At 34.4% G+C, this 24,071-nt stretch overlaps 1 protein-coding gene and 1 long non-coding RNA gene across 5 annotated transcripts in view; one reads left to right on the top strand and one right to left on the bottom strand.

Annotated features, from left to right (window-relative positions):
- Positions 1-110: 110 nt before the first annotated feature.
- The window catches only part of LOC120348766, a 31,415-nt gene continuing 7,454 nt past the window's right edge, over positions 111-24,071 (top strand). The window contains exons 1-4 of one of the 4 annotated variants that reach the window (XM_039444186.1): positions 610-1,548; positions 3,571-3,768; positions 8,080-8,233; positions 16,497-16,593. In XM_039444186.1, the coding sequence (XP_039300120.1) occupies positions 1,479-1,548; positions 3,571-3,768; positions 8,080-8,233; positions 16,497-16,590 (516 nt within the window). In that variant the 5' untranslated portion in view covers positions 610-1,478 and the 3' untranslated portion in view covers positions 16,591-16,593. Of the gene's footprint in view, positions 567-609; positions 1,549-3,570; positions 3,769-8,079; positions 8,234-13,946; positions 15,987-16,496; positions 16,594-24,071 lie in introns of those variants that run through there. The other 3 variants (XM_039444187.1, XM_039444185.1, XM_039444184.1) reach the window with 3 other exon arrangements.
- LOC120355607 lies at positions 6,023-6,255 on the bottom strand. Its single transcript, XR_005573681.1, has 2 exons — positions 6,169-6,255; positions 6,023-6,079 (listed from the first exon to the last, which is right to left on the bottom strand). It is a non-coding gene; the product is annotated as an uncharacterized LOC120355607 (long non-coding RNA).

The raw sequence follows: 24,071 nt of genomic DNA, 5'->3' as shown, positions 1-24,071 counted from the left end.
ATACTTTTACTATGTTCAGTTAGTTATATTGAATTCAATGATAAATCATCATTAAATTATAATATCATTAAAATAGAATGAGGATTGGCTCCAGTCACGGTGCTCGGTAAACATCATCACAAAGAGCGTTAGATTGAAAGATGACTGAATGGAACGGGAAAAAATCGTTACCAGCGCATGTGCAATACTGTGCTGATTGAGACCGAGAGTTATTTTTCCATTCAATGCCATTTTGATTTAATATCAAGTTCAAGTTCAAGGTAACCTGACTAACCTCTCATTTTCTTTTCAGTTGTTTATTTTGAATCTGTATGTAGTGTAGTGTTGTGAATTAGTAAAGAAGAGTTTATGCATATTTCAAGTTAATTATATTACTATCATATTTCATAAAACTTTAAAGTAAAAAGATATTCACATTCTTTGATGTGGTGACGTCCGTTTAATTATATATTGCAAGTTACTAACTTATGTCGTGAAACTATATTGTAGCCTAGGCCTAGTGTGATTTTGTATTGTTGGATTCAAAACTACCGGTATTTGAGAATCAACTATTCTTTCCATGAGAGGTAAGATACTTACTCTGTTTTTTACAATATCAACATAAATAACGCCTATTAATAGATTGAATGGATTTCTTTAGAAATTTATATTGTGTAGGCTACAGTAGATAATTAAAATATTTATATTGTGTGATTAAAATTAGGTATCCATTATATGTGTTAAGATGAAACTCAAATAATTGTTCTCAAGTACTCTACCGATGAGAGTATTTCAAATTTAAATTCAATGAGATAAGTTAAAATGTCAGTATCTATGACATTTGAAGCAAACAAATTACAAAAGATTACTTCTAAATGACTGGAATCAAAATATGAATAATTTATTCAGATTTAATCACGAATCTGAAACTGAATTAAGTTATAGAGTTTTGATAAATTAAGAGCTATTATTATAAAACATGGTTTCAAAGTATTAGTAGCCTAATATTAGTGGTGGATCAAAAGATTAACAATTCCACTGTTTTTTAATAATTATTGTTGGATTATAGAGTATGGGTTGAAGCTAGGTACCTTGACCTAGTAGAAGAAAATAGTAGAAATTAAAAACCCTACTTTCAAAAGTTAATTGCATGATTAATGTCAGTCACTGTTATTATTAAACCAATCTAATAAAATAATTAAATTATGAAGTGTTAGGTAATTGTAATAGGCCTAGTAATTATGAAACACAGAACCTGTAAAGTATGAAAATAAGATAGATAGTTTATATAGGCTACTTATTGACCTTGAACTGAACAAATTTCTAATTTGTGAAATTATAAACTGTTGAAAAAGGGCTATTATTATAGAATATGTTACCAATGTAGCCTATTAGAATCGATTATGATAAATCAATAGTAAAGAATTTAATTCAATTTTATTTTTGAAAAATTATTATAGGCCTATGGGTAAAACTCACTGATTTTAACTGTGAGCTGAATGGGAAAAAATATAAGGTTCCTTATAAGCAAAAAGTACTGGCGAAATGGGCATACAATGTATAATATGAGTAAGTTAAAAAATATTGTGCATTTTAAAACTGAACTTGGTGAGCCTTTGACAACTTGACAAAAACTTGAAAATAGGTTAAAGTTACTAACCTTGATATCGGAGCTAAACAATTAAATGGCAGGTAGGTCCGAAAATTACTAAACTAAACTTATAACTAAAACTACACTTAAACTACAGCTAAACTACTAGAACACCAAACTAAGTTATAACTAAGAACTAAGAACTAACAACAAAGATAAACAATAACAGCGAATTCGAGAGCGAGCGAGATGGCTATCAGTAAGAGACGCAATGACACAATGATGAAAATTTTAGTTCCAGGTCTCTTATATGTGACTGTTACGCAGTTGCACCAAACTGCCAGCTGTAGATCGTTTATAAATATTAATATTGAAATTTGACATTTTATAATCAAAAACTAATTTTATTTTCCAAATCTACATTTATAATAACTAATTTAATTATTATGATAAATTGGAGCTGTTAAGCTGCAATAAGATGCATGGAAGTAGGGTTGACTTTGACAATTTCCCATTGATTGACCAACTTGTAAATTTTCGAATTTCAAGTAAATATTGGACGTTTTGTTAATTCTCCGAATATCTCTGTATAGTGAGGTCCACGTTATAGTGGCAGTGTTTGATTGGTAATGGTATTTTATATCCTTGTCTATCATTCAACAAAGTGGATAGCGCTATCTCTTTTTCGCTTTGCTTTGTTGCCAGATCGTCTTTTAACAATGTAGAATTAATTATTAATTAACAAAATATCTCATCTTAATTATAAAAATCCATTATGAAATTGTTGAAAAATGTAATTTATTGCTTAATAAAATATAATTGATTATTTTAAACGAGAATGAACCGTTTATATTACATCAATAAACCTGAATCTCTCCAAAAAGGCTATAAAATACTTGTTCTCCTACTGGAAGCGCGTTTGCGCCGTGGTCGTCAGATTATTCATCATATAGTAGAGCTGAATTTCCTTATGGAACCTGGTGTCGGTTTGGTGAGATTCTTTCCTCAAAGTATTCTTGTAAACTATAATATGGTCTTGTTGTGAGGATTAAGTTGTGTGATTTTAAGTTCATTTTTAAATTGACTCAAGTTTTCCAATGTCTTCAATTCATTTGGCAAGCAGTTGTATATCCTAGCGCAGATGTATTTGGGTCCATATTGGGTCAGTCTAGATCGTATCACTGACACATGAGTGTCGTTCCTTGGTCTGGTGTTGTAGTGGTGATATTGCTGATTGCTCAAAAAAATATCTGGCTTCCTTCTAGTCATCAAACATGCCTCCAAAACAAACAGTGCAGGTAGTGTTAAAATGCCAGCCTCCACAAACAAGGGTTTGCAGTGGGCAAGGTATGGTTGCCTGAAGATAGTCCTTATAATTCGTTTCTGTAGAAGTAAAATTCTTTCCATGTGTGGACTGTTTCCCCCAGAATAGTACACCGTAATTTATTATCCGTAAATAATATCCTTTCTATCAACACACGTCCGGAATTTGAGAGGTAGAGAGAGAGAGAGAGTGAGTGAGTGAAATAAATAGATACGGTAGACTTTATCCATCAATTTTTACTAGGCTCGTCATCTATGGTAACATAGTTAATATGTATTGATTTACAAATTATTTTCAAGCTACAGTAAATGATTCTATTACATTCTTATGATGACAGCAAGTTGTATAATAATCCTGGATTTAAATATTTGTGTTTATTAAGGGTGGAGTTTGGACTGGAGGTCCTCACTGCCACACAATCCTAGAAAGAAAGAGATAGAGAGTGAGAGAGATATGTTAACTGATGTTGTTATTAGACTATCAAATCTAATCTTTCTCAATATTTATACCGTCAACATAGTATTGGAAATTATATTCTCAAATTTGTTGAAGCTTTCTCAAGAATTTATTGTCATCTTTGGTATCAAATTTAAAAAAAAATATCATGTCATAGGCTATATTATGTTAACCTCTCATGGAAAAACAATTTACTTATTTCTTCATTTATTATTTACAGCTGTCCTAATGAAGAAAATGGCGACCCAGCGCTATTCTCAGCGGAATTGTCGGACTGTGTTTATTGCATACAAAGACTTGGGTTGGTTGTGTCAGGACTCTGATGAGAAGTGTCTCACTCTATCCAAACAGAACTTCATTGCGCAACTGATGAGACAGTTTCAGCGTTTCATTACATCAACTAATCCTCAATATCTAGGTGAGTGATACATGGCAGACCATAATCACGTATCTTTAATTAATAGCTGGTTTTATTTTTCATTGTAATGGTAACATACTAAAAGAAAAAACAATTGAATTTCATAATCACCATAGTGATGCTCACGTTATAATGGCAGTATTTGATTGACATTGGTGTTACTATTCTGGTATATCATTGGACAAAGCAGATAGTGCTATCCTTTTCTAGCTCTGCTACGTTACCAGATCGTTTTTAGCTATTTAGAAATATATTCTATTAACAACATATTTAATCTCGATTTTGAAAATGTATTATTCAATCATTGAAAAATATTTTTTTCGTCGAATAAAATGTAATTTATTATTTCAAACAAGAATGGACAGTTTATATTAAATCAGATATACCAGTATCAGTTATCAAGACAGTGGCACCTATTCAATTCAGGAATCAGCCTGAAAGTATCAGGTTTTATAGTGTTGTCTATTCAAAACAGGTGCACCATCGGTTATGCTGTTTTCCTATCTTTCTCCAATCTCCACTGCCATTATAACGTCGACCTCACTATACAGGGTGTTCTGAAACAAGTTGCCCATAAGTCATAGCGTGATTCCTCACATCAAAAGAAGAAAAAAAGTCCAATTAACATAGGTCCGAAAATGCTTGGTTACCAAGTTATACAGGGTGAAAGATTTCGTCTGAATTTCAGTTCCCCTGCTGAAACGAAGCCCTACGGGTATTTGTTGGCTGTTAATTAAGATGTACAATTTAGCGTACTTTATGTAAAATGAACTGAAAAATTGAATAAAAGCGTTCTCAAACGTAAATCGCGTATTTCGTCACACATCTTGAAAATTACTGTAGCTACAGGTCTGAGAACGCTTTTATTCAATTTTTCAGTTCATTTTACATAAAGTACGCTAAATTTTACATCTTAATTAACAGCCAACAAATACCCGTAGGGCATCGTTTCGGCAGGGGAACTGAAATTTAGACGAAATCTTTCACCCTGTATAACTTGGTAACCAAGCATTTTCAGACCTATGTTAATTGGACTTTTTTTTCTTCTTTTGATGTGAAGGAACTTGTTGTTCCTTTAAGGTTAAGATTTACTATGTTAAATGTACAATAAACACAAAATATTTTCTCAAAGAACTTTTAGAAAATTTAATTTCGAAGAGAAATATGTAAAATAAGTCTATAATAGACAAACGCAACATTTAAAAAAATAATCCTTAATTACATACAAAACGCATGAAAAATTGACAAAATCTGTTGAGCTCTCTTTTAAAGTAAAGCGGTAATATTTAAAATGTTATATTTTTTACTATGATTAATTGATAATCCTTGTTTGTCATTGGACTAAGCAGATAGCTCTATTAGCTAGAAATAGATAACTCTATCTGTTTTGTCGAATGATATACAGGTGGCCTATAAGTCAGTTGACGCTTGCAATTTTTCAGGTCAGCTGTTGTTACAAACCAAACCAATCAGTTTACAACAATCTTATATCTTGAGGATCTAAAAACAAGAATATTCTTCACATATTGGGTTAGATTACATCAAATACATCATTCCAACTTCAATTAATAATACATGTATTGCATTCTGTTGTGTATTATTTGATTAGATGCATATTTGTCAACTGACTTATGGGCCATTCTGTATACAAGGATAGCAACACAAATGTTACGGTAATCAAATACTGCCATTATAGCTTGGGCCTCACTATACATGTCTTCTACTTCTACACCAATAATTACGGCTGGTTCTCGGTGATTTGATGAAGCCAACTATATCCTGGTTTTGGAGAATACTGATTAGACTGTTCTCACTCAGCACGGCTCATCGGAATAAATTGTCACTGTGACTGTACTGGTCACTTTCATTGCCTGCTGCTTTAAAACGGCCCATAGACGAACAACTTGGTTGGCAACCTAGTTGCCAACTTGGTTGGCCACTGTTTCCCACAGACGGTCAACCTGCTTTTGCCAACTTCATTTCCCGATCAGCTCTGCTGCTGTAGCGTTTACACTCGACATTCACAGAAAATGAGCGATATCTTTTATTGAACTATAGTAACTATGTGACGAACCTGGTTGTGAATAAATAAGGCTTTTATATAATATAACCTGGTTATGAATAAAGAAGGCTTATGTATAATCCTTCATTTAGTTTAGAGCATATATTCCATTTTTTAACAGGTCTATGCTTTATAAAAACAAGCTTATGAAAAAGTGTTACATTACAGATTTATTGTTTACACAAAATTTTAATGTTTTTATAGGAGAACAACATTTAATAGAAGAACAAGAACGATTAACCTTTTAACCTGAACAACATTAAAAGAAGAACAAGAACGATAAACCTTTTAACCTGAACAACATTTAATAGAAGAACAAGAACGATAAACCTTTTAACCTGAACAACATTAAAAGAAAAACAAGAACGATTAGCCTTCACTTAAGAAGTTGAAGAAATAGGTAGGCTACTTCAAATAAAAATTCCTCCAACAAATTGTTTAAGCTCAATAAAAGTTTTCATTTTTTATTTTAGTCAAAACTTAATAATTGTTACTCAGCATACAAACAAATTGTATTGTGTTTTGAGATTCTGCTCCCTGGTTTACTATTACTGGGATAAGTGAAAAGGCTTGATTTATTGAAATAACCTGGATTTGAGCAACAGTAGATTCTAAACCATTAAACAATTATATTACAGAACCATTTTAAAATCATCCTACTAGATAACTGCCACTGAATAACCCAACTGCCTTTCAAACCTAGTTTTCGTTTACTGTGAAATGAGGCCTAAAAATGCTTTTTAGCATTTTAGCAACTGGGTTGCCAACCAAGTTGTTCGTTCGTCTATGGGCCGCTTAATTGGTCCAGGGATCAACATGTTCTAAATTTCACTATCAACTCAATCCGAAAGTTGTTGTTGTTGTAGCAGCTTGGGGAACCCTGTTGTTTCACTCCTCCTCCGTCTCAAGGCCCAGGAAGCGGGCCACCCCACAGGGGCTGGCGGCTGTCAGTAGTGTCGGCTTCGAGGGGCAGCTGAAAAGATGCTCTGTGCTGTGGGGTCGGGACATGAATCACTCACACCATCAGTGATTCTGGACATGCAACTGTTTACAATCACAGAGTAGCCCGATCTCAGTTGAGCAAGGATGGTGCGGGTCCTTCTGGGGGCGGATACCCCCCAAACACAGGATTAAGCCTTAATTACTAGGGTTTCTTCCCCAACCTCTCTTACTAGGCTGGGTGAGATTTCACCCATATTTTTCTTATTTTTTATTTCACTTTTTTGAAGTTATATTCCTATTTATGAATAATGAATCTCATGATCTATTATTTGAAGAATATTTCAACGTATCTTGCCAATTTTTTAATATCTTTTTTCATAATTAAAAATATGTCTGTTTTTCTGAAAAATTTGATGATGATTTCTGGTAGATCAACAAAAAAATAATAGATGCACAACCATTTTCTACAAATTATATCTTTATTCTTCATATATTTTCAAACAAATTAATGATTGTATAATAGCATTGCCACCTCTAATACAAGGCCGCGGCCCACGATATTGCAACGTCGCAGTGTAGGCCTAGAATCTAATAAATGATTGGTGAAAAAGATCAGCTGGTATTTTTTTTTTTTTTTTTCAATAAATCGTGTATTAGATTCTAGGCCTACACTGAGACGTTGCAATATCGTGGGCCGCGGCCTTGTATTAGAGGTGGCTATGATAATAGTCAATTTCCTAAAAAAAATTCATGACAAATTCATTCAATATTTGAAAAACTCACACTATTACTAGGCTGGGTGAAAAATCACCCAGGGAGTCACAGTACAGTAGAACTAGCACAGGGACACAAACAAAGAACTATATTTATATCTGTAGGCATCGTTGCCAACCTAGAGCACCGAAATTTCTCAAGCCCTGGGTGATTTTTCACCGAGCCTAGTAATTAAGGGTTAAGCCTCAGTCTGCTAATGCTCAATCCGAAAGTCGTAGTAGTTGCTGTGCGTGAAGCTACATGACGCTGGTTAGGTAGTCTCTCATACTGTGCCATTCGTAACCGCACAAATCGGCTAAAACAGACAGTAGTCAACAGTAATCGGCTTGAGTTTCGAAAAATCGGCTAGAAATTTTGACTAAACAATCCATACCATGGTATTTCTTCTTATGCCTTGATTTTTTATGGTTATATTCATTGTAACAGTTATTCATTGTAAACTGTTTTCTCTCATTGTATTTTTATGTGTTGAATTAATTAACTAAATTGAATAAATAAAAAATTATAAATGGAAATAAATAAATTGATTGCAGGTGAAGCAAGTGAGGAGACACAAGCAAGAGCTCTGCTCCTTCTGCTCAGAGTTGCCAACAGTGATGCCCAGTTCTACTCTCAGTTTTTCTCGCGAGAACAAGATGGTGTGCTAGCATGCCATCGCCATGCAAATCGGGCCTCCATATTCTCAAGGTTAGACATTGTTTCTTCATAATTTATTACTAGTAGACTTTCTGTGAACATAGACTTGGCGCAGTTATAAACCACAGCGTCCTCTAATACTGTTCATCAGAGTAAATTCTATCCTTTCTTGTGTCGGCGAGATATCTGTGTGAAAACGTTTACCGTATAGTCTGATGGGGTTGAAAAGTTTGAAAAATTGGTACTATGGGATATGTTAATAACCAAACAAGTATCCCTAATAGTCCAGTCAATATAGACATAAAAAAGGGGTGTGCTTGCAATTTATATTGTAATTCTGATTTTTTAATATATTAGGGTACATAAGAGAAGTCCAGAACCAATTTCTTGCAAAATATCCTTGTGCTACATACAGGGTGGCCCAAACATCTCGTATTTTCAGCTCATTTTCCAGTTTTGAGTTATTTCTGCCAAATCTCATGATCGGACAGACAAATTTGCTCCCTCCTTTTTTCTAGTATATGAAAATCTGAATAAAATGAGATCATTCGGAACTCTCTATCTCCAATAAGTACTGATTTATGATTTTTCAAAAATGAGTGAAATTTGAAGAGAAAATCAATTTCTGATGAATTTTAGATTTTGATCAACAATATCTACCGATTGTTACCATTTAGATGTATAATTCAAAATCCCTCTGGGCGTAAATTTGTGCTCTACAATCTGAGATCATTATAACGTGGACCTCAATATAGCTATAAGTATTACAGATATAACTATAGACAACTATAGCTATTACAGATAAGTAAGAGTACGGTAATAGATAAAGATGGAGATCGAGATAAGCCGCTCTGCAAACTTTTACCGCCTCACTCATACCACGAAATAATTTATCTGGATTACATTAAGTTACTTTAACTCTATCTCGACCACCAGGTTCTTGAGTTCGAATCATTTGCTTTCAAAAAGTCCAGTACATATATTACCGTACGTTGAATTCTGATAAATCTGAATAATATACTAGCATATTGCCATTTAAAAGCAAAAACCTTACCTTCACCCTTCAACTTATTTCTCGGCAATACCATAGCGAAAAGATGGCACAAGAAGATATCCTATGATATAGGGCGTTTATGTTACAATTTTTACTGTTTGCTCAAGCCGATAGTCCTAGAATTTCATTTTTGTGAAGCTATGTGACGCTGGTAGTCTCTCATACTGTGCCATTCTTACTCGGCCAAAACAGTAATAATCCTATTATTGACCGAGCGAAGTGAGGTCTAAGATTCAAGTCGACGGTTTGGCATTTCTCTTAATGTTTATATGTTGCGCATTTACGGCGAAACGCGGTAATAGATTTTCATGAAATTTGAAAGGTACATACCTTTTTAAATTGCGCGTCGACGTATATACAAGGTTTTTGGGAATTTTGCATTTCAAGGATAATATAAAAGGAAAAAAGAGCCTCCTTCATACGCCAATATTACCGTAAAAATCAGACTAAATATTTTAATTTTCATTGATAAAAAATCGGCTTGAAATTCTGAACATAAACTACCTATACCATGGAATATCTTATTATAATATATTTTCTCTATGCTAATACCTAACTAGTGTGCAACGTTATCTGTTATACAACGTTATTTATCAGCCTGTAACGAAAACTTGATGCTGTGGAAACTTGAATGGCTCAACTTCCGATTTCTTCCAGTCTCTCAAGGACTGGTGAAAATAGGTACTTGACGAACTCCCGTCGCATTGTCTTATTCCTCTTTAAATTTGTCTCTCTGGCGTCGGCTGACTCAAGTCAGTGGAAGAGATAGGACTACAGTGTTGCCGATTTTCAGTCACTAGTGCCTTCTATATTAGAAGGCTATGACTAAAGTCATTCCGGTATATCTGATTATTAATTGCTGATTCTTGTAATAATAATCAATTATACATTTTCATAATTGAGAATACTTTGATGGTTCATCACGTTTCTTCACAGTCAATACCGATTTGGCAACAGTGTGCAGGTAGAAAAGGTTAGAGCTACCGGCTTTGTCGAATGAAAGACAAGGATAGCGAAACCAAAGTTGATCAAATACTGTCATTATAACGTGGACCTCACTATAGTGTTTGCAGATGATGTATTTATTTTTTTTTATTTATTTATTTATTTATTCCTTGAAAAAGCATTACAATAATTCACAATTTAGAAATATAACAACAAAATGAATCAATAGGAAATACAAATAAACATAAGGAACTACTTCCCCAAAAGAGCAAGCTCGAGCTTGGGGAAGGAGCAGCCGTACTTTGACTACTTACTTATTATTAATTAACATTACAGTATATACATTAACAACTAAAATCAAATCCTTTCAATAAACAAGATAAATCAGTGATGCTATAATAGATCAATATATTTACATACAATATGTGTTAGATGCAACAAAATTTGTAAATTATAATAAATTATAATAATGACCTGATATTGCCTAGCCTAGTGTATAACATGATATAAGATGTGGTACAAAATGAAATCTATTCAATTGGAATAATTACTATACTAATGTAATCCAGAAATTCTCGGCACTATCCCAGCCATGAGAGCTAACCAGATACTTTTTCAAATGTAGTCCAAAGTTTTTTTGGGCGAGTAAACCTCTCAAATTACTTGGAAGAATATTAAAAAATAATGGAGATAAATATATGAAGCTACGCTGACCAGCAGTAGTCAATAATCTAGGAACAGTAACCAGACCTGACTCCTCCCGTCTTGTAATAGCACAATCCGTTCTATTAATGAAATGAAAAAGTGATAGCTTCTTATAATATAATATGATGTGTTTCAGGTATATCTGTCTAATCGGTAGAACTGAAAATTCCAAAAAAGCCAATCTTGTTGAATACATTCTATTCTTTTTCAGAATAATTTTTAATATTAAATTTTGTATTGTTTTTACTGGTTTTAGAACATTTGTATATGCACCACCCCAACCCACAATACCATATTGGAGCAATGACTGTGCCAGTGCATAATACACCATCTTCATGACTTTCATAGGCAAAACAGAACGTAATTTCACAAATAAATAAATAAGTTTTCTAGATCGTGTAGTAAGCTGCGACAAATGTACATCCCACTTTAAATGCTGATCAACCATTACTCCAAGATATCTGATACTGCTAACCTTCTCTATTTTATTACAATTAACTGAACACCCTAAATCTACATGACTAAGACAATTTGGAGAATGCAAAACAAGTGACATATTAACTGGCTGATTCTGTATATTCAAGGAAAAAGAGATGTATTTTGTTTTGGACAAATTCAGAGTCAGTTTTCTTCTATCAAGCCATTTTTTTACTTCTCCCAGTCCCCTAGCAGCTGAGTCATATGTGCTAGCCCAGTTTTCTTCATGAAAAATTAAAACTGCATCGTCTGCAAATGACAATATTTTCCCATTGATTAAATTAAGGTCCAATCACTGTTCCCTGCGGGATTCCCATTTTAACAGATTTATATTCACTAACAGTGTTATTGACTCTAACACATTGTTGCCTATTCTTTAAATAACTGCAAAACCATCCCAGTGCCACATCCTCAAGACCAAGGCTACGGAGACAATCAAGTAGACGATCATGGCAAACTGTATCAAAGGCTTTTGCAAGATCAAGAAAAATAGCTATTTGTCTCCTACCTACATCCAAGTTTAAGATTGTTTCTTGAACAAAAGCAGCAATTGCTTCCTGTGTTCCCATCCCCTCTCTAAAACCAAATTGATTTTTTGACAGAATATTATTCACTTCCAAAAATTTATGTAGCTGTCTCTTTACACATTTTTCAATTATTTTAGCCAAATTCGAAAGTAAACTTATAGGTCTATAGTTGGTAATTTTCCTTTTGTCTTGTGATTTGAATATTGGTTTTACTACAGTTGTTTTAAAAGAATCTGGAAAAATACCTTGTTCAAAACTTACATTAATAATGTGTTTGAGTGGAGAGGCAACAATACTTTTAACAGATTTTAAAACAGATACAGTAATGCCATCATGACCAGGCCCAGATGCACCTCTAAGACTCTCGATCGCCTCCACAACCTCAGTCTCTGATACATATTGAAAAGTAAAATAATCTTGCGGATTGTGGGGATTGTCTGGTTGCAAATCGTCACCAGGCTCACTAGGAATATTTTGTACCATTTTCTCTCCTATAGAGATGAAAAAATCGTTAAAAGCATTAGCACATATATTGGGATTATCCCTAGCACTATAGACATTACCATCAATTTCAATTTCTTCCAAACACTCCTTCCTTATTTTACAACCAGCTACCTCCCTAACTACATTCCAAGTCCGTTTTACATCATTTCCAGCCTCCTCAATTTTTCTGCTATAATACAATCGTTTAGCTTCTCTAATAAGGACTGTCAATCTATTTCGATAACTTCTAAAATAATTTCTCAGATTTAAATTGAATGGTTCCTTTTTACATTTGTTAAATAGAGCTTGCTTTCTTCTAATAGAAAATACTAAACCTTGAGTAATCCATGGCTTGATTTTTTTAAACCTCGAACTAGATTTGGCTACATTTATAGTGGATTTTTCAATATAGCTTTGTAGAGTTGCTACAAAGTTATCTGTTGAAACATTAACATCCCTACTAGAAAATACAGACTGCCAGCCCTCAGACTGGATAAGAGACAAAAGCCTATCATAATCGAGCCTGGTGGCAACAAGTGGCAACTGAGCAGCATTGTTAGTCAAGTCTATTTCACAACGAACCCTAAGAGAAGTAACATAGTGATCAGTAATACAAGTCTTCAATACCATGGGTTCAATGTGCTTATTAGTGTGAACATTACCGAAATAATGATCTAAACACGAAGGTGTTCCCTGAAATGGAACCCTTGTAAAACAATTCACATAAGATATAAGCCCATTTTCGTTCAATAAATTCAAATAAGATTCAGTGTGGATGTTATTTCTATTATTCAAGATATCAATATTTATATCTCCTACAAATATAATATTTTTTCCTAAATTTAAATTCGAAAGCAGCTCAGCTAAAGAGTTAACAAAGTCCTGGCAATTATCATTAGGTGATCTGTAAGCACAAACAATAACCCACTCCTCCTCAAAAATTTTCAGCTCTATCACGAGACAACTAGCCCCAACTATTGTGCATTCCCGCACATGAACATGATCATAATCTTTTTTCAAGTAAACTACTACACCCCCATTTCTATTTGTGTGATTCATTGAATAGTACTGATTAAAACCAGGTATATCACACCCTATGGGCCTAACACCTTGGTGACCCGTCTCAGATAATACAATCATGTCTATAAATGGCAATACATTAGCAAATTCTAAACAGAACTCGTCTAAATTCTTCCCAATGAATCTGATATTACTATGAATTATATCAAAATTTACACTGGGTTGATTAGAAATAATATTGTAATAATCATTAGAGTTATTCAAACATAATGTCTCAACTTCATCGAATTCATCTAAATTTTCAAAAATGTCCATAATAAAATTATTTTACTGTTCATTGTTAAACAAGTCTTTAGTACTTACATCTTAGAAAGGTCCACATCACTTTTAATATGTAAAACATTCTTACTGGTTTCGTCTTTTTTGACAAGAATATTACCATCACGTACCCACACAAAGCGATATCCTTTCTCCCGAGCGATTGTTCTGGTCGTATTTAGCAGTTCAAGCGTTGAAGGTATCAAATGTTCGTAAGCCATCACCCTTGTTTCAGGTAGAACAGCTGAAATGTTTTTCGCCGATATACCAGCCCCACTATTGTCCTGCGAAGATGCTAGACGAAAATGACCCATCCATGACATCTTATCTTGACGACGTACGAATTTAATTACTATCGGTTTGATGCTTTCTTTCTTCTTACTGGGAAGGCGATGAGCAACACTTATGTCTCTAGCAGTTAACTCACTTCCAATCGTTTTTGAAAGCATATTAAAAACCTCATTGACACATTCGTTATTTGTTTCTGTTATTCCGGTAACCACAATATTATCTCTAGAAGAGACCTAAGATTGTAGGTCCGCAATATCTGTTTTCAGTTTTTCATTATCACTTTTCAATTTTTCATTGTCCTTTTTAATTTTTTCATTCTCCAGCTTGATGGATGTTAAATCATTTTTGAAACTTTCAAATTCCTCCGAAATGAATTGAATCGATTTTTTAAACTCAGCGAAGTCAGTTTTGAAATCTGGCGGCAACTCCGATTGAATCAGCTGTTTAACAACTTGGCCGATCGCTTGAAGGTCAGCCTGTGAGAGAGTAGTTGTAGGCCTACTACTAGTAGAAGTGAAGGTAGACGGAGCGGCGGCACTCTGTGTTGACACCGCGACCCCCGCCTCAACCACAGTAGACAATGCCGCTTTGTCACCCGCACTGGCGCCGTCTGCACTGCTTATCTGCTTCTGCTGTTTACCCGCTACTGCCACCGACTTACACACTATACATTTCCATTTACTTCTAGTGTCATTTGACATTTTACGAAAGTTTTTTTCGTTAATAAGTTTACACACGAAATGTAAATATTTTTTACAAACACAACAAAAAATAAGGTCCTGTTCCGGAACATCACTGTCACATTTTGAACACTGCATAATGATTTAAATTGATAAAAAACTGGTTAATAACACGGAGCTGTTAACAATCGATGTTACTCATTCAACTGCCAGAGGCGTACTGGCAAATGTAAAATTGTATAAATTAATAAGGAGTGTTGAAGATTGTGCTCAGGTACAACAGGATCTTGATAGAGTCCATCTATGGTGTCGTAGAAATAAACTCAAATTAAATATCTCGAAAACAAGTTTATGGTTTACACGAGACAGGGGAATTATGATCGTTACGCTTACTCATTAGCAGGCATTAATCTAGAGTATGTCAATTGCATTCGAGATCTTGGAGTGTTGATGGACTCGACTCTTGATTTTAAAGACCAATTTAATCACACTCTTAGCAGTGCTAATAGGCTACTTGGTTTTATACCTCGTAATTCAAAACCTTTTACTAGTTGTGATGTAAGTATAAAACTGTTTAATGCACTGGTCCGGAGTAAACTTGAGTATGCATCTATGGTGTGGGGTCCTGCTAATGTAACTGATAGCTACGAAATTGAGAAGATTCAAAATAGATTTCTAAGACACCTTTTCATCAAGAAATTCAGTATCTTCTGTCCATTCAATTTTCCAACTAGTGAATTGAAATCCTTATTTTATATCCGGTCATTGCAGGTGCGAAGATCATTAAATGCCCTATTGTTGTTATATAATATTTTAAATCATTTACCATATTTTATCAGCCGAATTAATTTCAGTGTACCATATGCAAGACCTAGAAGGAATATATTGTTCGAGATTCCCTTTGCTAGAACAAACCATCATTACAACTCATTTCTTTATAAAACCTTACGACTAGTTTAATAGCTTGAATGAACACATTGATCCTTTTTCGAACTCATTCAATGAATATAAGAAACATTGTGAACTGAATCTATCATAAGACAAGACGCTCGTTTTTGAGATTAATTGTTTTGTAAACTCTGGCTGGAACTCTCTTTTCACATTTTTCTTTATATGAATGTAATTAATTTGATTATTTCAACTGTGTAAATGCTTTTTGCTTTCTTTTCTTTATTTACAATATTTCATAATGTATATAAGTTGAATTGTTGTTTCATTTAATTGTGTAAATATATGGCTCTTTATGGATCTCTGTGAGCCTTTGTATGTAAAGAAAATGAATAAATAAAAATAACAGTCTTCCATATGTGCTTGTAATATTGTGAACTTATTAAGACTTATCAAATGCAACTGTAGGTTGTGAAATGTACTGTGTTGAATAAAACTATGATCTTATCTTATCTTCTTACCTATTAGCAATAGTCTGTGACACTTGAACACTTGAGGACATTGCTCTCACCAAAAAAAATCTTTTACCAGTAAATTTTATTCCAATTAATAAATCTGGATAAAACTTTAGAATACATACGTTCACGATTTGAATTGATTTATCAATTTTTAAAGCGTTACTCAATCCTCCACAATTATTTGGTAGTTAGTAGCCATTACTCAAGCACAAGTGTGTGTCGAATGTGGTCATCACCCTCAGTAAAAACCTTATCCAATTGAATTCCATTAATCTAATCTAGATACATTTTTTCAAATAATATTATTTTAAAGCGTTCACATTGTACATATGATCAATTACTAGCTTCATTGAAATCGGATAACTAATTTCACAGTACTTGAATGTATTCTTTTGTGTTATGTTGTAGGTGTGAAGAGAGAAGTTTGTTGTGGTGGGGGGAGGGGACAGCTTGGTATACTGATTGCTGTAATGGGATGACAGCTTACAAGTATGGTACTTGAGAGGTATAGTTACTTTGTCTCAATTTCACATTCTTGTTTTCATCACTAGTGTAATAGAATTGGACTCAACACGAGCTTTATTCGACATTAAATATGTGTCTTAGTAACAGAGATAACAGATTATAAATATTACAGCTGTTTTATCATCACAATCTTCCCCCCTTAATATCAATCGGCACTCGTGGGGTATGGGGCGAGCTGGCGAAGTGAGACTGTCGATTCTCTGCCGTCGTTGTGGCGAACAAACGCATATTCAGGGTTACTCTCGATTAATTCAACTTTTTCAACTTGCGATTCTTGTTTTGAGTTTTTTGTCATCTTCTTCAACCATACTGGTCCAGGTGTCAATAGCCAGGTTGGTAATGGTTTTCCATTACTTGAGTTTCTTGCATGTAAAAACATCCGCTCATGTGGTGTGCAGTTGGTGCTTGTGCATAATAGGGAACGAATAGAGTTAAGGGCATCGGGGAGAACTTGTTCCCAGTGACTGTTGTTCAAACCTCTCGATTTTAGGGCTAGCATCACACTTTTCCATATAACTCCATTGTACCGTTCGACTTGCCCATTACCGGCTGGATTATAGGGCGATGTTCTGCTGCTGGCAATTCCTTTTGATAGTAGGAAATTTTTCAAAGCTGATGACATAAACGATGTTCCTCTATCGGAATGTATGTAAGACGGTACACCAAAAAGAGAGAATAGTGATGTAAGGTGTTTTATTACTGTATTAGTAGTCATGTCAGGACAGGGGAAGGCAAATGGGAATCTGGAATATTCGTCTATAAGAACTAAAATATACTTGTTCCTTGAACTTGATTGTAGTGGGCCTTTGAAATCCATATTAAGACGTTCAAATGGTCGAGTTGCTTTGATAAGGCGGCCAGTTCCTTTGGCATAGCGTGGTTTCATTTCAGAACATGTAATACATTTGGAACATACTTCTTTTACATCATCTATTGAATATGGTAAGTTCTTTGTTTTGGTCCAATGATGGAGTCGAGTAACTCCTGGATGACACAGGTCCTCATGAATTTTTATCAGTTTCTTTATATCTGTATGGCATCCAACAGTGGCACAGACTCTTGATAGTGTATCTGCTGGTATATTCTCTTTTCCAACTCTATAAATTATATTGAACTTATATTCTGACAATTCAAGGCGCCATCGTTGGATTTTGTCATTCTTAATCTTGCTGGTTTGTTTATTACTAAACATGAATGAAACTGATTTCTGGTCTGTGATAAGTGTAAATTCTCGTCCAAGTAAGTAATGTCGCCATTTCCTGATTGATTCCACAATGGCATAAGCTTCTTTTTCCACTGCAGAGTGCCTAGTTTCAGATGTGGAAAGAGTTCTTGAGAAAAACGCCACTGGTCTCTCATTCTGTGTTAATACTGCTCCAATAGCGTAATCTGAGGCATCAGTTTCCAAAGTGAACGGGACTTTTTCATCAATGTGCACTAGAACTGCAGATCCTATTTCTTTCTTTAATGATTCAAATATATTTCTGCATTCTTCATTCAACGGGAAGTGAGTATTATGCACAAGTGGATGGATCTTTTTTGAAAATTCTTTTATCCATTTGGAGTAGTGTGCAAGCATTCCAAGGACACGCTTCAATTCTTTCTGATTTTTTGGAGCTGGTAAGTCAAGGAGTGGTTTCAATCGATCTGGATCGGGCTTAATCATACCCTGACCAATTTCGAATCCCAGAAAGGTTAAATTCTCCATAGATATTTTACACTTTTCTTCATTAATCGTGAGGCCATATTTTTCTGTTGCTCTCCAGAAATTTTCTAAATTTTCATCATGTTCTTCTTGGGTCCTTCCGCATACAATAATATCATCTAAATAGGCATAACATGATGTCAAATTTTCTTGTTCTATGATTTGATCAATCACTTTCTGGAAAGCAGCTACTCCATTCGTGACTCCGAACGGAATTCTTTTGAATTGATACAGTTTGTGTCCAACTTCAAATGCGGTGAAATGCCTTTCCTCAGGCAAGATTGGTATCTGGTGATAGGCAGATTTCAGGTCAATAGATGAGAATATTTTATATTGCGCTACCTTATTGACTAATTCTTCCATTAGTGGTAGTGGATAGGCATCCAAATTCGTGAATTTGTTGATGGTCTGTGAATAGTCAATCACCATACGTTTCTTTTGGTTCTCTCTTGAAGTAACAAATGCTTGAGCTCTCCAAGAAGAATGACTATTTTCTATAATATCAGCATCTTTAAGCCGTTTGACTTCATTCATCATAAACAAGTAATCCTCTTCTGAATGTCGTCTCGATTTAGTTATTATAGGCCGACAGTCCGGTTGAAGATCACGAAACAATGAGACAGGTTCTACTGTAGCTTGGGCTAGAGCACACTTTTTAATTTCATAAGTAGGCCTTCTTGCGTCATTGTCTTCATTCAGTTGTAGTGCTGCTTTAGATCCACCGAAATCAAAAGTGATGGATGAAAAGTTCTTTAGAAAATCGTGTCCCAAAATTACACTAGCGCAACATTTGTTCAATACGATCAAAGGAAAATCATTATATTCTTCGTTCTGGAAATATATTTCACTCAAAGCGCACTCAGTTGTTTTAGTGTTGCAGGCACTTGAAGCAAATGTAATCAAATTGGAATATGGCATAGTTTTCATCTTCGATTGTACTACTAGTTTCTTATCTATAAAACTTGCTGTGCTCCCAGTGTCTAATAGTGCCAATGTATCTATTCCATTAACACGTATAGGAACAAGACATTTTGAGAGGTCAGTGCTGGTATTTGCTGCTGAAATTACTGTGGCAGATACCATTTGGTTTTTTTTATCGTTTCGTGCTCTGCATACTTTTGAAAAATGGCCTATTCGATTACAAGTTAGGCATGGTTGTCCTTTTGCTGGGCATTGGCTATTATCAGTATGATTATTATAGCCACAAAATCTGCATTGAATCTTCTTTTGGTAAGAATTACGGACTAAAGTCGTTTTCTCGGTATTTTTATTCTCGTTTGCTAGGACTGTGTTAACATATTCTGAACTGGTTTCGTATTCTTTAGCAATGTTTTCAGCATTCTCTAACATTCGTGCTTGTGAGATAGCGTCTTGCAAAGTTAGCGATTTCATTTCGAAAAGATGTTGTCTGATTTTCGATGATTCTAATCCGGAGATGAACGCGTCTCGGATATATTCACTTTTGTTATCGTCAGCCGTGACTGCTTGAAAGTTACATGGTAAACTTAGCCGTTTTAGTTTATTATAGAATTGATCAATTGATTCTCCATGGGTTTGTTTTGCTTTAGATAAGCAGTAACGTGCATGTACTACATTTTGAGGTTTTATAAAGCTTTCTTCAAGAGTTGTTATAGCTTCTTCAAATGATATACAATTGCAAATACTTTCAAAAATATTCGGTGACACATAATTGATCAAAACATTCAATTCATCCTTTTTCGGGATTGAACTGTTTTTTAAGAAGTTTAAAAATGTTACCTTCCAATGTCTCCACGTTTTCGGTGCTTCATCTGAATCTTGGTCAATCGATAAAACTGTTGGTTTCAGTATTTTTCCAAGCATTTGGTTTTGCGAATCGTTTTCTCCTTCACTGACTAAATCTTGACGTTTACTCGTTTTTCTTTTCGGACCCATTTATTTTATTTTTAATGTCGAATAAATTGTAATAGAATTGGACTCAACACGAGCTTTATTCGACATTAAATATGTGTCTTAGTAACAGAGATAACAGATTATAAATATTACAGCTGTTTTATCATCACAACTAGCAACCTTATCTAAGGCTGGCCAGTAACTTGGTGCCGCATCCACATGTTGGCCCAATGCGTACAAAGAGTGTGGATCTGTGGTTTGGTCGACGGCGTCCTGGGAGAGGAGCTCGGCTGACGGGGAGCTTGGTTGTCGTCTACGGTCCCGACAACCTGTCCCCTCTTAACCAGTAGGAGATTGGCTGTCAGGGAGACTCGTTGATGCAATGAGAAAAAGTAACGCAATCATAATTCATAACAATCGGCATGCAGACAGACAGACAAAATATATTTATTTTTTTTAAATGCAATTTACAAAGTAAAATTCTTATGTACTCATTTTCAATATAAAACAACAACAACGAATAAAAACAACCTCATGAATACACTAAGTCAAATAAATCTTTCGAAAATGGTCTGCATGGGTAAAAAATGATTGTGTGCAAACCAGAGTTGCATATTACAGGTTTTACAGAGAGAAAAGAAACACTAATTTTGATGCATTCAGAATCTTATTGAATATTATTATTACATACATAGAATTATTAAATAGCTCAAAAAAATTAATTAGTGTAATGGTACATACAGATTTCAATAACAGTAGTCACCACGGGGGCGCGACAGTCGAGACCGACGACATTCGAGGCCTACGACCGTAGAGGACAGTTTTACAGTCCTCTACGGTCGTAGGCCTCGACTGTCGGGAGTGTACGAAAATTAGAGTGGCCTCAACTGTCGCCTAACGCAGGCGACATTTGAGGCCACTTTTTCAGGAGTCCTCTACCGTCGCTGGCCTCGAATGTCGCTGGTCTCGACTGTCGGGCCTGTACAAAAATTAGAGACTCGCTTGCAGCAGGCGACAGTTGAGGACACATCCTACTGCGATTCCAGACAAAATACATTTTATAATGATTATAACTTCTGATTTGTTGAAAACTAAATAATGGAAACTTCCTTCATAAAAAAGCATATGAGCATTGAAGGTAGATAGTGCTTATCCTTGAAGGATTTTCAGAACGATCATCTTTGTGAAGAATTACAGCTTAATCAGTCGAGTATTTCAAGCGTGATGAGCTCACATATAAACAGACAGAAAGACAGACACCATCTCGTCTTATAAATGGATAGAAGATAGATAAATATTTAGATTTGTCAATGAAGGAGGCCTAATGCAGTAGTAATGGATTCCCATTACTTGAAAATATGTTTAGGGACCATCATCCAAGTACTGGAATGCATATGACTTGACCACCTTTGTTGACGAAACTCAATTGGAGGATGGAAAGATGCTGGTATCTTTATTTTACATGCTGAACTTTCAAAGTTACACGAATTTAAAGTTATAAAGAATTTAAAAGTTACAAAATTAATAAGCTTCAGAGAATAGAAAAAGGTTATATACAGTAGTATGATGCTTAGAGTAATGAACAAATTTACCTTTTCATATAATCTAGGATGTTGATTTGAAAAATCAACAATTTTACATAAACATTCTTCCTTAAAAATATGTTTTACTGTGTTTTTGGAAACTATAACCGAAATATCTCTAACAATTACTATATATAATCAGGCATATAATTTTGTACCGGTGTGAAACCACCTTTTTGAGATCTTGCAATTTGTAGAAATTCAGTTCTAAGATTATTCCTGTGCCTAGTATTTATAACTCGCACTTTGCGCTCAGCATGGGGCTGCGCCCGCGGCACCCCTGAAAATGTTATATATATTAAATGTTATATATATATTATTTTTGGTTGAATTTTTTTTTAATTTGGGGTTGGGCTGTGCCCCCTTGCACCATACAATGTTTGATTGGAGTAATAAAAGTTTTGGGTTGGACATTTTTAGGGTTAGAAAGTTTTTGAGGCCTAAAAAATGATTTGTTTTAACTTTTTAAAATAAATTAAATTGCATTTCCCTTATTTTCTAACTATTCTCTTCCATTCAACTCAGATTAATTTTCTGAACGTCTTATTCCTTTAGCTTTTTTGATAAAATTATCCAGTAAAAAGTTAGATAATTCTGAATTTATTTCAATTCTTCTCTCATGAATTATACAAAAGCCATTGTTTCGAGGAAGTAGTAGCCATTGAACTGAGAGACAAGGAAGAAGATAGGAAATGGTATTGAATAGAAAGAGATGGAGAAACAACAGCCAGCAGGTAGCCATCCAGCTCTGTATAACTTTAACCATGATTGAATGCTATTAAAAGAGTCGCCTTCTTTTCAAAAAAGACTGACCTGATTGGTTCTTTTGGCATTTAATCATGATTAAAATTCAACAGGCTTTTGTGCAACTGGGACAATGGGTTTGTTTAATTTGGAGTTAAAGACCATCTTCCTATATGAGTAGGTGGGTCTCGCCATATTTCCTGCTATGCTGATTCACTCATTATAGCAGACAATTCTTCATAATTATTGAGCTACGACTTTAATTTATAACAATAAATTGATATCAACTGGTACACCTTTACATGCTGACTAAAGACTTGAATTAATCATACCCTTTTATTTCCGAAATACCTGGTAAGTTGTTATAGCATAACATATATTAGTCAATATAGACATCCACTACACAGTTCATAGGTTCGTATAATTGATTTTTTGAGTTCATATAATCAGTTTCTTATTCAGTGTTTCTATAGCTTCCTTTAATGCTTCTCTTGCTTACTATTTTTAATATCTTATTTATTGCCAACTGTTCTGTAACATCAGAATCTACAAAGGACCTCAAAATATCTTGTGATTTATAATTAGATTTCCTATTGAATAGGACAAAGAAACCACATGTTACAAATTGTATTGGTATTATGTGGTCGCTGTATTCATAGCCCAAAACATAGGCCTAAGAAGTCCTGCAACTAGATAGTTAAAGTATGCAATATTCACATTAAAAGGACAATATCGTTTTGAGTGAACCAATGTTTGCAATGCACCTTTGAAGAGCTAAACGAATCTTATCTCTTGTCAATATCCTAAAAGTTCTTCAGCCCGGGGGGCTTACCAGTTTCTACAGTATTATTATTATCACCTCCCGACTACTTCTAACCAATCTACTATCCGTCTGACTTTGTCTTTTTTGTCTTATTTCATTGATGCAGTACAATGAATACTGAATACTGTCCTTGTTTCTCAAATGATCATCATTTTTTCTCCTTTAGGAACTTCGGCCAAAGGATATAGAATATTTACAGTGTATGTGAGAGGGAATGATATTAACAGAGTACCAGATCACGATTATAAATAGAATAGATTAGGTTTGGATTGATGCAAATATAATCATCCATTCATGGAAATTGCAATAATACTTGTACTTTCTGGTTTATGCTCTTATTCACAATGAGAATGAAAAAACGAATTATTCAATGTATTCAACTAAGGATGGGAACATCCTTAGAAAGATTGTAATGAAAGAGGAATGCAATTGAAATTTGGCATAATTCTCTATTTTTGAAAAGGACATGAAAGAGTATTCCTTTTATGAGCCAGAGTATGGTGGAATAGAGCTGTTAGAAAGATAAGCTGATACTGTATTGAATAGAAACTGAGAACTAAACCAAACATGGATAGATGAATGAATGAATGATAAATTTGATGGTGCAAAATTCGACTCATGTTTTGGGACTTGACCTGTACTTTTCAAGAAATAGCCAATTCAAGGAATTTTATTATTAGGCAGGTGGACAATGATGATGCTCAACGCACATCCAGTTTCAGAGTTCTGCG

The sequence above is a fragment of the Nilaparvata lugens genome, unplaced genomic scaffold, assembly GCF_014356525.2.
Source record: "Nilaparvata lugens isolate BPH unplaced genomic scaffold, ASM1435652v1 scaffold3395, whole genome shotgun sequence".
NCBI lineage: Eukaryota > Metazoa > Arthropoda > Insecta > Hemiptera > Delphacidae > Nilaparvata > Nilaparvata lugens.
Note: the sequence above shows the minus strand (reverse complement) of the source record. Positions and strands in the feature narration are given on the sequence as shown.